Source organism: Limanda limanda, chromosome 13 (genome assembly GCF_963576545.1).
Source record: "Limanda limanda chromosome 13, fLimLim1.1, whole genome shotgun sequence".
Classification (NCBI taxonomy): domain Eukaryota; kingdom Metazoa; phylum Chordata; class Actinopteri; order Pleuronectiformes; family Pleuronectidae; genus Limanda; species Limanda limanda.
In genome coordinates, this window is record NC_083648.1 from 15352506 (window position 1) to 15369792 (window position 17287).

General features: G+C 40.6%; 2 protein-coding genes across 2 annotated transcripts; both read right to left on the reverse strand.

Annotated features, from left to right (window-relative positions):
* Positions 1-4213: 4213 nt before the first annotated feature.
* LOC133018683 (fizzy-related protein homolog) lies at positions 4214-11851 on the reverse strand. The gene is made up of 14 exons (XM_061085102.1): positions 11733-11851; positions 10704-10777; positions 10097-10225; positions 9852-9915; positions 8791-8921; positions 8612-8697; positions 8326-8509; positions 7624-7689; positions 7395-7497; positions 7067-7251; positions 6734-6967; positions 6303-6407; positions 5816-5908; positions 4214-5629 (listed from the first exon to the last, which is right to left on the reverse strand). The coding sequence occupies exons 2-14, from the start codon at positions 10770-10772 to the stop codon at positions 5588-5590; spliced, it is 1491 nt and encodes a 496-aa protein (XP_060941085.1). The 5' UTR covers positions 10773-10777; positions 11733-11851; the 3' UTR covers positions 4214-5587.
* Positions 11852-12919: 1068 nt separating this feature from the next.
* plekhj1 (pleckstrin homology domain containing, family J member 1) lies at positions 12920-16815 on the reverse strand. Its single transcript, XM_061085109.1, has 6 exons — positions 16464-16815; positions 16233-16300; positions 16077-16143; positions 15736-15826; positions 15245-15308; positions 12920-14087 (listed from the first exon to the last, which is right to left on the reverse strand). Exons 1-6 carry the CDS (start codon positions 16555-16557, stop codon positions 13995-13997), a joined length of 477 nt encoding a protein of 158 aa, XP_060941092.1. The 5' UTR covers positions 16558-16815; the 3' UTR covers positions 12920-13994.
* Positions 16816-17287: the final 472 nt, after the last annotated feature.

The window sequence follows — 17287 nt, forward strand, 5'->3', positions numbered from 1 at the left end:
GTGTGTTTGTATAGCTTGTTCAGTCAAGGAAAAAGTTCAAAGACAGCAACTACACGAAACACACAAATAACCGTAAAACTTAAATTAATGCCTAAAAACTGCATCATAAAATAATGAATGAATAAGCTTTTTTCTCAGAGCTAATGTCGTCTTTGTGTTGTAGCCAAAGATGAGCTCATGATTTATATATTTATTATATATTATAAATCCAAGTCTGGACCATATTGCTGCTCTGTTTACTATCCTAATGTACATAACCATACATGATTCATTGCTACCTCTTTGATCATCATCATTGTACCACTTGAAGTTGGTTTACACCACAAGCTCATGCACATCACTAGACAGTTTACTGACTGCCTTCATTTTTGTGTACTGCTGTAAGTGTTTGTGTCAATTCTCATTCTTCTTATTGGTCCTATAAAGGTATTGATGTTATTCATCTTTTATATATTATACAACAATATAACAATCAATGAAGTATTATCTTATCTTGTCTTAAAATAGGGTTTCCCATACACTTCAGTCAGAAAATGGAACTGGAACATTTTGTCCATTGAGAGAAATTGTCAGAAGTCTCTTTTGCAGTTTATAGTAGATGATAATCAGAACTCATCTATTATTCTCTCACTGCACCACATTTAAATGACTTGCTAGAATAATATTAATCAACTTTTACTGTTACTCATTGTTTTTTAACCTCTTGACATTTTAGCAGTAAATGTAGGATGGTAGAGAACAAGGTAGAGGTTTGGTTTGAAATCACTGGTATTGGATTTTGTATTGAATAACAGTGACTGCATTAGTCCCGAGAGTCCTGTTTGCATGAAGTAAGCTTTATTGTCACAGTCATTAGGTGGGAGTCTATACTGAAACCTAACACAATGAGGTGTAGGAAGCATTTCCCCCCTTTTATATGAAATCATTGAAATTTGAAGATTTTACTTAATTCTATCTTTAAGTAGTGGATTGTTTTAGCCTTAGTATCACAACTAAAATAGTACTCATTAGAGTGTATACCTCCACCCAGGCCCAACTGTCTCCTTGAATTCAACCAAGCTGCACCACATTGTACACACTTAGATATCAGTTCCTTAAATATGCCTCATCTCACATGTTAAAGAAAGTGTAAAGACAGTTCTGGATCCGCCCCATGACCAGGATCAGCACCAAAACGTGTGGTTTCATTCTTGACCCATTCTGTTTCGTGGTAATGTTGCTATCTAACAGCCAAACAAATAAACAAATAAAGAAACATATAATATATAAAAAACTGCTAAGAAAGCATTTAATATTAAAAACCTTTGTCGAGAATTAGATATATGGATTCGCCTTATAGAAGTCTCCAAGGATCCATATAAAGCGTATATATATATATATCCCAGTAATTAATAACATTCCTTTTTTATATATATATATATCATATGGATGCATAGACTATTATATACATACACTCATACAAGAATAGCAAATATCTCAAAATGTATCTAGATTTATTGCAAAATTAAAAAAATGTGCACAAAGACATGAAGAATCCTGCTCCTCATTCAATGTTAGTCTAGTCACTAAGAATATAAAACCAAAAGTGATTTGTAGTGACACTCAGAGAAAACTGTTCATATTTTCAAGTATGGAGTATTTTTACTAAATAAAACTGGAACCTGCTTATTTTGTAGTACCAGCCAACAGCCAACACAACAGCGGGGGTTAATTTAAGGACAATTTCAATTTCATTTCCCTCCCAAGAAAAACAATAAATGGCTCTGTGACCAAATGTCTCCTGTTGCTTTCAGCATCGCGTGTGTGGCATGTTTTTACAAAAATCTTCATTAAATCAGCCTCCACCAAATCTTTATGTTGTTCTGTGATCCCTTTGTTTCCCCAGAGGAAGCTATTTAAATCAGAGCATCTTCTCTGACACCTGCCAGACGACAGCTCATTACAGTTTACAGGCTGTGGAAAAAAGCACGCCACTCATTTATCATTGCAAAGGTGCTTCAGGGGTGAGGGACTATAGTGTCTATTTGTACATAAGGCAAACAAGTGACCCTCTCTGTGCTCTGTTCCCTCTGACAAAATGACCAAACAGCAGTCTGGGTGGCTGCAACCATTACTTATCACAAAGGCCGTGTTCCTTTGATACCCTCGTAGGCTGGTTATCAATGCAACTCAAGAGACGGGCTTAGCGAGGAACCTGGGGGAAGATCCTGCTCTCTGTGCTGTGAGGCTTTAGTTGTATAACGAACATCGCTCTCTCTCCCTCTTGATAGAAACATCAGGAGGTAGGATTATGCATATTAGCCATCCCCCTCTGTTCTCCCCTCTTCTTTCAGGGCTTAATGTTAACATCTGCCCACCGAGAGCCACAGATGAGATGGGAGACTGTGCTGAATGTCTTCCATTCAGGTGATTTATCTGATCACTATAATGGACCATGCGTGTTATTTAGATGACATTATAATGGAGTCTGAAGGGGGAGAAAAGGCTCGGGCTCTCTGTGGTGCTTGGAGAAGCTGAGTCACGTATGGTACCTGATCTTCATCACCAAAGAAAAAAAAAAATCACTCCAGGATAGAGACCTTCACTTTTTGAAATCATGAAATTGAAATTCGTATTCTTCATTATTTCTTCTTTCCTTTGTGAATTTCAGCTCTGGCCAGGGACGATTTGCTGTTTTCTGTCTGCAAATTTGTCAAAAACACTGGAGCACTGAAGACGCCTTTTTTTTTCTTGGTGCATTTAGAGCCTCCAGCTGTTGTTTACACTGATAAAAATCCATTTGCTGTTTAAATGTGTAAGAGTGGGTTTGGATGGGCCACAGGGCACAAGCAGACGTGTGGGAGCTTTGGGAGGTGGTGAACATTTGTTATTTTTCATGCTCTGGGTCAAAACTTTGCGTGGGATGGACTGGGAATATGATAAATATTTACAGACTTCCAGGGACCAAGGTGAGGCCACGGGGTGTTTTGCGGCTTTTAGAAACTCTCCTTCTAACAAACGTGGTCCTAGACTCAGGATGAAGTGAAATCAGATAACCTTGTGGTGATGTTATCTGTCTGTTGGGATGTTTGACCTTCCTCATAACCTGCTACACAGGCAGGCAACATTACTGCTGTGATTTTCCTCTGGTGAGCTCTGAATCAGATTATCACCTTTAAGGTGGATGATGTTGATTGTTCAAGTTGGGTGACAGCAGTGTTTGTTAAAACTGCTCATGGGAGAGCTCCCTCTGGTGTTCACTTTGTATTCTGAGGCCACAAAAAGCCACAACATTCAGACAGGTAACATTAATAAAAAAGCGACACCAAACCATTCAGCAGAATAAACTATAAACTATGCGAGTTATATGGAATAAAGTAGCTAGCGCAGTCACAAATAGGTAAACATCTATTGGAGATTTCTATCTGAAGTGTTAGATCCCTCATCAAACACCAAATGAGGGATTAGAAAGCTTCAAAGATGGAGAACTGAAGATCATGGTGGCCCAACACCTTTCTAATACTTTAATACTTATTAACTTTCTTTAAATATGCCAGTCATCTGTACTTATCTTTCGCAGTATGACAACTTTCATCCAACTTACAACAGTATCTTTCATATCCATCTGTCAGAGAAGCATTACTTGATGTGCAGACGCATTACAGATAAAGGCTAAGATAGGAAAGTAGAATATACAGTTTACAAAGAGATTGCATTAACAAAAGCATTTAATTTGGGGATTTAAACTTGAAATAAATAAAGAAACCTCTTTCTGTTGACATTCTATGTTCTTCTTAATGAAAATAAGAGCAATGGTCTGATCCTACTAATAATTCCTGTCGTACACTTGCATATTACTATAAGTATTTTATTAAAATGTTCCTGTATTAGTGTTTTTACATCATGCTGTTGTAAATACTGAAATCTTCAATGTGTGTTAATCTGCAGTTGAAAATAGTCCTCAACATGCCATGAAGTACTTGAGGAAGAACTTTTTCCAGTGTCTTATATATATTTTAAATCAAATATTATATATTGTATGTTTGTGTGACGTTGATGAAGATTTACCACTTCCTAGGAAATGACTGGGCATAGGGGTGAGTGCCACAGACAGACTAAGGATGTGAAATATTGAGAGATGTCTTGATTTCAGCAGCAGCCTGATTTTATTGACATCCACTCTCTGGTAATGGGACAATAAAACAGCAACGACATAAGGTACAAGATATGGTCATTTAATTGTTGATTATCTCTCAGTACAGAAATATTTTTTCTTCTTAACATTCTTTCTGTAATTCAAGTTGGCAGCATCGTCTTGATGTTGAAGTGGTATTAAAGTAAATTTCCACAGAGTTTAGCAGTGAACCTGCTCTTCACCTTCCCTCAGATAACATTAGTAAACAAACATCCCAACTCTGTACAAGAACCTTTCACAACACAAATAAATAGCATTCATTTAAATGTGGCACGCTAGCTGACTCAAACATTCATACAGGGGAAGAACAAAAAAAACAAATTGGGAATAATGCTACGGATGATTTTGTTTGATTAAGAAAAAAATAAGAGCATGACTGCTCAACACAGAAATGGTTTGAAGTGCCCCAAGCTTGAATATCTTAGCAGACCCATCACAGAACAGCAAAACAGCTGCCTGGTCTGATTTGAAATGTTGTAACTGTGCACTTTAGTTACCATTTCAAACTCCTCTGATAAACTCAAGTGTTTTTCTTTACTTTCCTTCCTGATTTTCATTTAAGAAACAAGACTTACTTACATGTCACATTAAAATCTTCAGTTTTGAACATGAATTATTTCTGTAAGCGACTGTTTTACAGTACGGTGTTACTTTCTTCTAAGATGTGCCGACTTCTCTTTAGAAACAATATTTGCCAAAACGGCTTAATATCATTTAAGTAAAATGAACTTAATGTCATGTTTAAAAAAAGGAGATGAGGCCCATTTGTCCAACTGTTATCATTCCTTGAAATGGCACAGTGTTATGAAATCTGTCATCAGTGTACATGAGATATTATTGCCTGTCGGTAAAAATACAAAAAGACAAGCTTCGATGTTTATGTAAACCTGAACAAGCCAAACACGCTCAAAAACTGCAGTTACACATAATGGGGATCTAACAGCCTCTGAAACAAACACACGAGTAAGAATATGGGTTAAAATAAGTAAAAAAAAACACTCAACAACTCAATAAAATAAATAGACAATCAAAGACAAACTTAATATTTGGCAGGTACGCACAACGTCAGTCTGTAAACAAAACATAAATCGCACCAGGGACATAAAGCCCCTAAAATCCTCCTCATCCTCAGAGCTCTCTGGTGGCCTGGAGGAGGCAGTGGCTCCACCATTACTCAGGAGGAGGTGGAATACTGTGTGTACTGAATGTATGTCCTCTGCCCTCCACACTCCTGATCCTCCAACCTCCCAGGAGAACAGCTCGGCTCAATAGACACTAAGGGCAATCGAGGGGAAGTCCTCCATAGACAACCGAGGTGAAGACTCAAAGAAGGGCGTCAACTTACAGCTCGACACATGCAACAAAGAATTCCCTTCCCGCCTTCGTTCCCCTCGTAGAACAGGGGCGTGCTCACTACCGGATCCTTGTGAAGAGGTTCAGCACCGACACCGATTCCTGAAGGAGGGAGGGAGACAAAAGAAAGTAAGAGAAAGACCATTGAAAAAATATCAAGGATATATAGTAAAACTGTAATACCATTTTTGAAATCGAATAGAGAGATTTTAACAAATGGAGAGCAGAAAAAAGCACAAAAACAAAGAGCAAGACATTAATATGAATGAGAACAAATGGAGTAAATACCTTAGTGGATCTCATCTTGCTGAAGACGTTCCAGAACCGCAGAGTTTCATCTCCAGCCCCCGTCACAATGGCCTCTCCGTCAGGGGACATGGCCTGCACACAACTCTTTATTATACACTGAATAGACTGTGTAACAACATCATGTTATCTGCTCATTAGCCTTGTTTATCGATCTATTCAAATTTTTGCGTGGGTGGATTTGCTGCTGCTTGTTCAGAGAAGGAAAGTGATCATGGTTGTTTAATAATTCAAACTTTCAGTAGTTAACTCTATGAAGGAACCTGCGTTATATAAATATATGAACAAGCAAAATACTACCAACACTTAAGGTCATTTTAGAGAAAACATATTTCTGGTAGTTTTCCTTTATCCACAATCGATTTTGTTTCAAGTCTTTTTGAGGTATTTTACTTTGTCCTACTTTGTAACCTTGGATCGACGTCCTGTAAACAAACATAAACACATACACAGTGAACAGTATACTGACCAGGTAGAGAACTCTGTAGGAATGCCCTGTGAGTTTGGCCACTTGAGTTAGCGAGGGGTACTTCCACACCAAGATCTGGTTCTGGGAATAACCATGAGTGCTGACCTGCAGGATGATTTGAAAATAATTGAAAATATGAGATTCAGTGAAATGGCTTTGCTAATGGTTGAAAGCAAAGTTTATACAAAATAACATTATCTGAAACTATTATTTACAAGTTGCATCTCAGTAACCTGCATATTTTATAACTAGGATGCATTGAATGCTAAGTTCTGGGTGAACAGTAAAGCATATTTAATCTTCTCATGTGACTCCAGGTAACATCATTAACAATTTATCAAAGCTGTAGTTCCTTTTACAATGTACACTTTTCTGCTTCTGCATCTTCTCCACAACAGGACTGTCCAGACCACAGACTTGAGGACACTCACCAGTTCGTTTGTGTGCTTGGACCAGGCCAGGTTGCAGACCTGAGAGCCGGTGTCGGTGCACTGCAGCGGCTGGCCTGTCAATGTGTTCCAGAAGCGGATGCAGCGGTCGGCGGTGCCGCCACCGGAGGCCAGTAAGCCGTGCTGGTGGGGAGACCAGGCGATGGCCTTTACTGCAGCCAAGTGCTCTGTGTACTGCTGCACCGGGAGGACGCTCGAGTGATTCCACACGAGCAGCTGCAGAATGAAACAAGTAGGGGAAGGAAATGTATAAGTTTGTGGTAATTGAACGTGGTGCTGGTGCAGAAGTACAGGTGAGATTCTCTGTCTGCGTACCTTGTTATCATTGCCACCGGAGGCAAGCAGCTGGTGGTCCGTGCTCCACTTGAGCCCGCACACTTCCTGTCTGTGTCCTTGGAGGCGGCGTTCAGACTGGAGAGGCGGGGCTCTGATGTCCCGCTGCAGGATCACCCGATCACGGCTCCCAGACGACAGCTGGTCGGCATTCCACGCTAACGCACCTGGCAGCAGAGAATGAAACATCCAAGCGAAAATGATTCACTGACCAAGAATGAGAGATGTTGCTGAAGAACAGCAAAAAAAAAAGGCAATTATGTTTCAACTTCAGCAACTGCCTCCGTCACGACAGCCTCGCTCTACTCACCCACTCTGGCTGTGTGTCCCTCGAGTACAGACAGCTTCTTCCCTGCTGCTGCATCCCAGATCTGTACGTAGCCTTTATGAGTCCCCACTGCCACCAGGTTACCCTAAAAATAGACAGCACACTTTTAATATTAACACAGTGTCTCTTTGTCAGAGTATTAGTGAATTTCAACCGTACTTTTCTTTCTGTAAGTGTAACCTCGACGACAAAAGATAACTGAGAAACTCACCCTCTCAGACCAGCCCACCGATGTTACTGAATCTCCTTCTACAGAAAGATCACATAGACGTGTCACCTAAGGAAATGGAAAGGAGAAAAAAAGATTGAAATGCATTCAGAAAGCAGTTCGATTATAATTAAATACTCTTTTAGTTAATGTGTATGACACAGAGGCAATAAAAGCCCCCACGTTCATATCCAGTGTGATTAGAAACATTTGAGGGAGAAATTGATACTTTTAGATTGTTTGTAACCACAGTGAAGGCTGCTCCTTCAGGCCTCTTTGACCCCATTCAGACCTGGAAGTAACATTCGTCCAAAGTAATCTGAATGCGTCCTGAGATCAAATCACTCAGACCAAATTCCAAGTTGGACTTTTCTTAAATTGGTATAACATTTAAAAATATCAGCTTCACTCTCCATCTCTCTCTCAGTCCTGCTGATCCACAGACACACACACACTACCACCATAAGACTCATTTGTAAACTCAAAATGAGTAAAAACAACATAATTTTGTCTCTTATAACGGTCATGTTTACTTATATAAAGAGCTGGGAAGCGAATTTGAATCACAAGTGGTCATTTAGGATGCATTACAATTCCAGGTGTGAAGAAAAAATTATCAGATCTGTCAGGACGGATGTTAATACTAGGTCTCAACAGGCCGCCTCCCTTCAGTCAGATCATACACACACACAAACACACACTCACCTGGCTGGTGCAGGCACTCCACAGGTAGACACATGTTCCCAGTCCGACACTGAGCACATTCAGAGAGGACCAGTCCACAAGGTTGAGGTAGAAGTCATCCTGAAGCTCTGGAGCATCCAGAACTTTGAAAGGAATTTTTGATATTTTGCGCGTTGGTTTCCTTGGCGACCGTAGCAGTTTCTGGCTGCAATGAAACAACACAAAATAGTGAGTGGGGGATTTTAGGCTCTTTTCCTCTTGAATTGAAGAGCTATCATATGATGAGCAGCAGGGTAAATGGTGTTACCTGTTGCTACTGACAGGTGATAGAGAATATGGAGATACTGTATTTCCATCCTCTTCTGGCAGAGCTCTCTTTGTACTGACAGAATACTGAAAACACAAAACAAATGATTATAGATACAGGGAAAATACAGCAAAAACCAGTATAGTATATAAAGTTAGAGCTGTGTTAACGGTCTTTACACTAAAAAGGCTCCTTTTGGCAGGAGTGGACGGCTGCAGGCGGCGATCTTCTGACTGCGGGTCCTGGACTTTCTCGATACCAGCTCCTAGCAGCTCGTTCTTCAGCAGAGCCGAGTATGCCAGCCCATCCGCTGAAGGAAGAGACAGAAATCATTAATTTTAAACAGGTTTTTTCCCTTTGCAGTTTAATTTCTCCAGTTTCCCTGAGCCTGCTTACACTTAGTAAACAAGAGGGTCAAAGGATCACCACAGACCCCAGCAGACCTGTGGAAATGAGCTGAAAACTCCCACTAAATATCCAGCAACAACAAAGCATAATATCTGTGTTTGGGGCTGAGAATCACAAGGTTGAAACATGATTTATTAATATTATCGTTGTTAGACCCTTTTCTACTCGTTAGAAAACGCCTGCCAATATCTGGCTTTTGTCTCCAATGGGAATAGATACAGTCAGCATGCACACCTGGATCCAATGACTCTGCACTGGGCACAGGTCTTAATCGGCTCTGATCAGCAGTGATGGAAACATGAGACCTAAATGAACGTGCTATGTTGACCAGAGAGGGCCACAGTGTCCGGCTCATTCATGATGTTGAACATGACTCACTAGGGGAAAAAGTGAAAGGCAAACTCCTCTACTGACTATGGAAAAAAAGTTAATTGCCTTTTTTGTTGGGTTTAGCTGTGTTGAAAACAGTATACCCTCTAATTTTGGTGTCGCAGAGGTTTATGTTATCTTAGGAGTCATAATACGCAGGATTTCTAAATACACAACATACGGAAAGGCTACAATTAAAGTAAAACAAGGAAACATCAAGAGCTTTCAGTCTCCTAAATAAAGCAACAAACTGGTGTCATCTGTGAAAATGTCAACCAGCCCAAAAAAATGAAATGCCTCAAAGAAGAACAGTTTAAATTTAAAATGTCTGCAGTAAAATGACGCACCTGTCTCCTAATAGCAGAGCAGAATATTTCATAATACTGGTGCCAGTTATCGTGTCAAGATGCATTTTCATTTGCCTTTATCTCGTCTACTCTTGGTAGAAAAGTGGATTTATTACCTTTGTTGCTGTCTGTCGTGCCATCTTTGGTTTTCCTATTTTGATTATGCGACTTTTCAATTTCCTGCAAAAAAACAAATGAACAAATGAATAACCATACTGAAACCAAATCCGAGGAGTTAATCTGTGCAAGTTACTACAGACTAATTGACAGAAAATTCTAAAACTTAATGTTAATCCTGAGATCAATGTTCTTTTGGATGGAGAAGACAGTGAAAGGCCTTGGTGTTTCACAGCGGACTCACATTGATGCGGTGGAAGTTGACACTCCAGTTGGCTCCGGCCCGGGAGGGAATGAAGCGATCACCATGCTTGCTAGGGGAGGACAGGGGGGAGCTGGTGGGTGTTAGAGCTCGTGCAGCACCTACAGCTTTCTACACAGGGGGGGGGGGGGAGAAAAGAGCATTTTCTGACTAGAGGACAAACACAAACAAGCTTCAGACGGTGGTTTGAAAACTTGATGACAAAACAGGACGATCATTTCGGTGGCAGATGGTGCGTTTGTTGAAGGCGTTAACAACAGGAGGCAACATTCACAAAACCCAGTCATTTGGCTGGTACGGTCTTGTTTTCACTCAACACCAGTGACACCGTCAAATGAAAGAGACTGGCCTGTTGAAGTATTTACACTTCCAACACAGAGAGTAACACCCTGTCCGCCCATCTTCAAACCCTTACTACTTAATCCACTTTGGGAGGGGCGAACAGTATACTAATAGTCAAGATGATGACTAACAGAATAATTATTATACTAGTCAAGAGTGTACGCCTTTTTTAAAAAGGAATTCGCTAAAATGCATAATGAGAGGGACATAAAACACAAAAATACAAGTGATCGTATTCTTTACTTACTACAGGGCTTGCATTCTCATTCTGGATGTTGATCTGCCGGAGCAGCCTGCACTCATAGTCCTGATCCATGATACCTGGAAAAAATTATATAAATGATCAACACTATCAAACAATTACGACAGTTTTTAAATGAACATGTCAGATGACAGACGACTAACAGAGAGCTTTACCCCGGCTTGCTGACTTCTGCTTATTTTGTCTGACTCCGCATTGATAATAAAATATCAATAATCATCTCAATATAATTTTCATCAATAGTAATATAATAAAAGTCAAATTCAGCATAAAGCGTATGTATTGTGCAAGTATAGCGAGGACTTTTACGTCCCAATCGATCTACCTCCTTAACTCGTCTTTATGAATAGAAGTTGACAAATAACAATTGTTCACATTTAAGAAGCTGGAATCTGCAACGGTTTGACATTTGATTGACGAGCTACTAAAACAACGATTGTCTTTCAAGTTGTTGTTAGTTTTGTGGCAGACCAGACCATTGATTATTCCACCGGTAGTTTCATCAGTACTAGCTTGTGTCTTTGTGACATGTTAAAATGACTATTATGACTGTTTGTTTAAATGATCACAACCTGAAGGCTGGAAGACGAGCTAGTGATTGCATTACAGGAGAGGAAGGATCACACTTATCAGCCGGGTGTGTTTTAAAAAGGTACATAAATGAGTTAATGAACCTCATCACATCGAAGTGGATGTTAATGACAAAACAAACTTCACAGTCACCTTCAGGACAAACTGGTAGAAACAACCCGGGGACAAACCCCACTCGCTGATGTCTCTGTGGCGATAGAGTACCCAACAACTCTGTCTGTCACAATGCAATGTTGCAAACAAAGAACATATAATTTAATAATGCAGCATACGGAGCTATGCTAATGCTAACGCTAGCTCAGCTGACTAACCTATGGTAAAACACGCTAGCGGTCCTGCTAACCCATTAGCAACATTGTTTGTCCAGCATCTGCACTTGTTTTCCCACTTCCTGCGTCTCGATACGCTCTTTCCGGTACGTACCGTGGAACTAGTTCTCCTCGCTGCGTCGATTCCAGTGGAAAGTTTTTCGTTCGACGCTTTTTTACTATTAAAAAACGGAGCATAGAAGATGTAAATGTTTCCTTCAGCCGATGGTTCAATCTGGGCTCGCTAAGCACCACGGGAAGAGTGTGACGTCACGGCTTTTTTGAATCGCACATTCGGCCGTTGCTACGGAAACGCATCTCTCTCGTCCAATCCATGCACACGCACGCGCACGCGCACACTCGCTGTGTCTGTCTCTCTCTCATACACACGCACGCACGCACGCACGCACGCAGGCTCTCTCTCTCTCTCTAATACACACGCACGCTCGCACACAGGAGCTCTTTATCAGGACACTATTTACCTCCCGCTGCTGCCTCTGAATTCATGGTGAACAATGAAAACGCGTTTAATGAAGTGAAAACTAGTGCGTGCGTGAGTGAATGTGTGTGCATCATAAACACTCTGGATCCTGACACACAGAAGAACATCTGGAAATGTAACAGCTGGTTGTATTTATTCCTCTTTAGCACAAGTTCTCTCTTTTTTCTTCTCTCCTCTGATTCACATCTGCACATTTCTTCATATCACTGACGGTCGTTGTGACTCTCAAATTATGTGATGAACACAAGCTGAAGACATTTTGAATCCACTGCTGACAGTAGCTCAATATTCAATTTAAGGGTTGTCAAGGGAAACCATTAGGGACCCATGCTGAGAGGTGGGGCCCCAGAATCAGCTGATAAGTGCACAAAAAGACTAAAAACAAAAGAAAAAAACGAACATGCACACTCACCAAAGCTCCGGGTGGATTTGGTTTGAGACCTTAATCAAAATACAGTGTGGGGTGCAAGTGCCCTTAAAGTATGAGTTGATATAATCTGCTTTCAGTCACGCACTGAAGTTCACACATTTTCTTGAACATTTCTGAAGGGGCCGTATGTGAGGACACAGATGTCAGTTGGTCCAGACAATTTCTCGAGTTCCGAAAACAGTGAAACAAGGACTAACAAGTGGCTCGTACACTGCAGGGCTGAAATTTGGCGCTATCAAATAGTGAGAGCTGAAGGCCTGCAGCGTGGGAGACGCTAGTTTGAATGTGTGTTTGTGTACCAAATCGTTTTTAAACATTTAAAGAAGAACCAATGTTTTCATCTTGACTGACACATTGCACAGTGCAGGGATTTACAGTAGCTTTCAAATGGCTTTATTAATTAAAAAAAAGGGAACATACAGTCTAACATGAAGTAAAAACAGAATGAAGACATTCCATGTGCAAAAGGTTTTAAAACTGGAGACACATTTAATGACATATCCTGTTTGTAGTTAAGACTGTTGACTGGTGAAGTAAATATTTCACCTATCTGCAGGATACAGCAATGGCCTACAGTGAAATGTGGTTGAGAGCAAAATTAGAGCTCATGATTACAATACACTGACAAAAAGAAATAATATAATCTTTAAATCATGTCAAGAGCCTTGTTTCTCAGCGTGATCCAACAGCTTACCTGAAACAATCAAAGTGCCACAGAAAAGGTACAGTAGGTTCAAGTAAATGAATGAAATTATAATCATAAAAAAACCCTTAAAACCAAGTTAAGTATTATGTGCAAAATTATAGTTCTTTTAAAACTAAATATTATATATGGGCTGGCTCATAAATACATACTGGGATTGCTAAAAATATTTTTTCCCCACAAGTTTTATGGAGTAAAATGTGTGGCTCAACTGAGCAGATCAAATGGCTCATGCAGCTCATATTAAGACGGTGAAGACTGCCTAAGGTTTTTTACTGAATTGGCCATGCACTTCTTCAACAGTGTGATTTAACATCCTGAACTGATTCTCAGTCATGCTAAGTTCACAAATAGTCCTGATAGAAAGTCACAGTCCCATCTCTACAAGACAAGTATGATCAGAATAGATCAGATCACATGAATGTTCAGCTTGTCCAGTACACTATAAAACACATTTTATACAGATAACTGATTAACCAAGGCAGAGCTCTGAAGATGAAGTGGCAAGAACAGTCCCTTAAACAGAAAATATGACAGCGTTGATTTTACCCAAGCCCTGTGTTACCTGTAATGACCAGCAATGACCGAAGAGAAGTAGTTGATTATCAGACACCCTGCCAGAAGTATCTAGCAACACTAAATATATTCAAAGCATTGAAATTCTAAAAGTCTGGAGTGTGCACAGTAATGCCATGGCTTTCAAATGAGTGAGGACTGAGTTTAGGAATGGCAGAACGCTGGTCTACAGGGAGGAGGTGTCACCAGACGTAAGTGGCAGCCCGTTGCTGACCTGGAAGCGCGTCTCATCTGATATACCATACTGCTCCAGGGGGTCCTGCAGAGACAAGAGACCATGAGCAAAGACTGTAAGAAAACAGTTCAGTGTGCAACAGAACAAATGCCCAAGGACAAATAAGAAAAAGAACATGCAGTTGTTTACCATTTTCCCAGAATGGTGTCTAGACTTGTACCAAAGTTTGGGTTGGATTTAGTTAAGTTTTGAGATCTTTGAGACCTCAAAATATGGTATGTTATGTGGGCAAAATGTAATTGATGCATAAACCACGAATCTACACATGCATCCAACAAAGAGAAGGCAGTAGTTTGAGAAGATTATGAGTTTAAGCAGCTTTCAGACATGCACTGAAGGTCTGACATTTTCTCGATGTTTACTGGAGGGGCTGCTTGTGGCTGCAAATGTCCATCTCAGTCGCTCCAGACATTTTCCGCAGTTCATGTCTAAAAGCAGCAATGCAAAGACAAACAAAGGGCTTGTACACTGCAGGACTCTGATTTTCACTTATTTTTAGAGTAATGAAATGAGAATCCGAGGCCTGCCATGTGGGAGAGACTTGTTTGTCTTTGTATTTCAGAATTTCATTGACGCCATCGTTGTCACTTTGACAGACTTTTAGATTTTTATTACGTTTTGCCTGAGGTCTATTGATCATCCTTTTCCTATGTTCTGAAATGGGACTGTGTTTAGTTTAAAAAGGCAGAGAGGTAATGATGTCTGATCTGCTGAGTGGGCCACATGGCTTTCATAGTACTGCCATACAGGCCAGTAGCCAGTCAGATTTACCTTTAGCCTCAGCGTACCCTCAAGCTCGGCCTGTATCGTTGATTACAAGCCTAAACACTTGATGATGCTAAGGTGCACAACTCAGGTTATGTCCCTCACTGATGCTGATGGCTGCTAACACCTGCTAACATCTAATGGCAGTTAGTAATTTAAATTGTGCAAAAGACCTTCAAACATACATGGTTTTCTATAATGCTTTACGTGGCGATAGAAATTGTGAGTGCATTACTACATAACACTGTTATAACCACATTAGTACATTACTGTACTTAAGTGTCCCAAGTCTCAGCTATAAAACTTTACACAACAAAATCCAAACTGAGCATGACACAAACACTGCCAGTGTATTACAGAGTGTGGGCAGGGAGATGCTCCATCTGTTTGGCATTTAGTGCTTTGAAGGGTCTTACCTTGCCAGTGAGCCTGTGGATTTCAGTTCGATAAAATACCAGATTCTTCCTCATAAACTCGTAACTGCAGGAGATGAGAAGAGTTATTTTGACATGGGATGAGAAAATAGTTTCTAAGGGAATAAAGTGAAGATTATAACTGCAAGTATTTGTGATCAGTTCAGTTCATCTCTATAAACGTAATCATGTATTACATAATGTACAACATTTTGTCTTTAGGGACCACGGCATCATTCATTTAATTTGTAACAGTGTTGAATCAACATCCTGCAGCAGAACAACACCATAGAAGTAATGATCACTGCACACCCGTAACCATAACAATGCTATAATGTTCCTTTTTATGGCTATGGTTAATGAGATGGAACAACTGAGACATATTTCCTTGTACAGGTGTCTTTATGTCCACAGAGAAAATGAAAAAAAACGAATCTATGGTTGAAAACTTTGTTTGTGGTTTCAAGGTGGAAGAATGGAGGAGTCAGGACTACCTGGCCTTGATGATGTAGTCGATCCACTCCCCACACTGTTCCTCCGAGTCACACTCGAACAGATACTTCCTCTCTGCTTCATCCAGGAAGGCTGGAATCACATCAAAATATGTCAAGTTTAATGGCGATCCATGGTGCAAATGTATTGTACATATAAGAAATGTAATAATAAATCCATTTATACTGGACTTTAATTAATTTCCCTTGTGCTGCTTGGTCATAAATTTAACAATGCATAATCATTTGAATAGTTTCTGTTCAAACAATGAGCTCAGTCATGTAAACAGTCAGTGTGTGTGTCATCTGACGTGAAATGAAAACGAAAGGAGGCTGAAGCTCACCTAAGGTGAAGCTCTGACTGTCCTCTCTCTCCACCCTGCACTGCTCCAGCAGCAGAGCTCCAACCGGCTGGCGAACCAATCAAATGAGGACTTTAATAACATGATTATTATTGATTATTCAAACTGATCAGATGTTTGAGTGTTTCTCCAGCTCACCTCCTCCTCATCAGTCCGGAAGTAAAAGAGGAAGTTGACAACGAGCTTCACCAGCCTCCTCTTTACAACTGATTTGAAAACAGAAAGAGTTGAGGTGAAACTTCACAACAATCAGCAGATAAAGAGAATTACAGTGTGAAGCCACAGATCAGCTGCTGCTCGCATGACGTTACACAGAAGATAAGAGTTGTGTTTGTGTGTGTGTGTTTGTGTGGTGTAATACACACTTACCGTCTCCTTTCTTGGGTCCTCTCATCCCCAGCTCGGCTGCCTTCTCTGACGGCTGCCGGCTCAGGAACACCAGCTCCTTCTCGTTAAACCGCATCACTGACACAGACACACACAGTCTGTAGTCACAGACACACACAGGAGCTACAGACGACACACGACATAACAACCCAGCAGCTAACAGCGGCACGAAGCTCCAGACGTGTTGTTCCAACGCCGCGTGGTTCCTTATCTGCCGCCGCGCAAATGTGACGGAGGCAGTTTGGTCATTTCTGATGGAGGACGGAGCGCTCGGACCTGTCCTTCATGTTACACACACCGGACATGGACACACACACACACCGCTCCGTGTACACTGACACGCCTCACTAGAAACAGCACGGCGGCCGATGCGGGCCAAACTAGGAAAACCGCGAGTGTAGAAACCCTGGAGGTATCATATGTCTATTGGAGGGATCCTCAGTTAGAGCGCAGCACATCATACACCTAGAAATACACAATAAGTGACCACAAGATAAAAAATGACCACAAACTGACACATAGCCACTACAAACATTTACAAAATGACCCCCAAGTCACAGAACTGACCACTAAAGGCACAAAATATCCACTAAGACCCACAAAATGACCACAACATGTCCACAAGAGGCACAGTTGGTCACACAATGACCACTACATGATCACAAGAGACACATAATGACCACAAAGACACAGAACTGACCACAAGAGACAGGAATTGACCACAAAGACACACTACAGAATTAAAAAAATATATTTTCACCGAAAGATGAACTGTGTTTAGAAACGTATGTTCTTTGCCAACAATA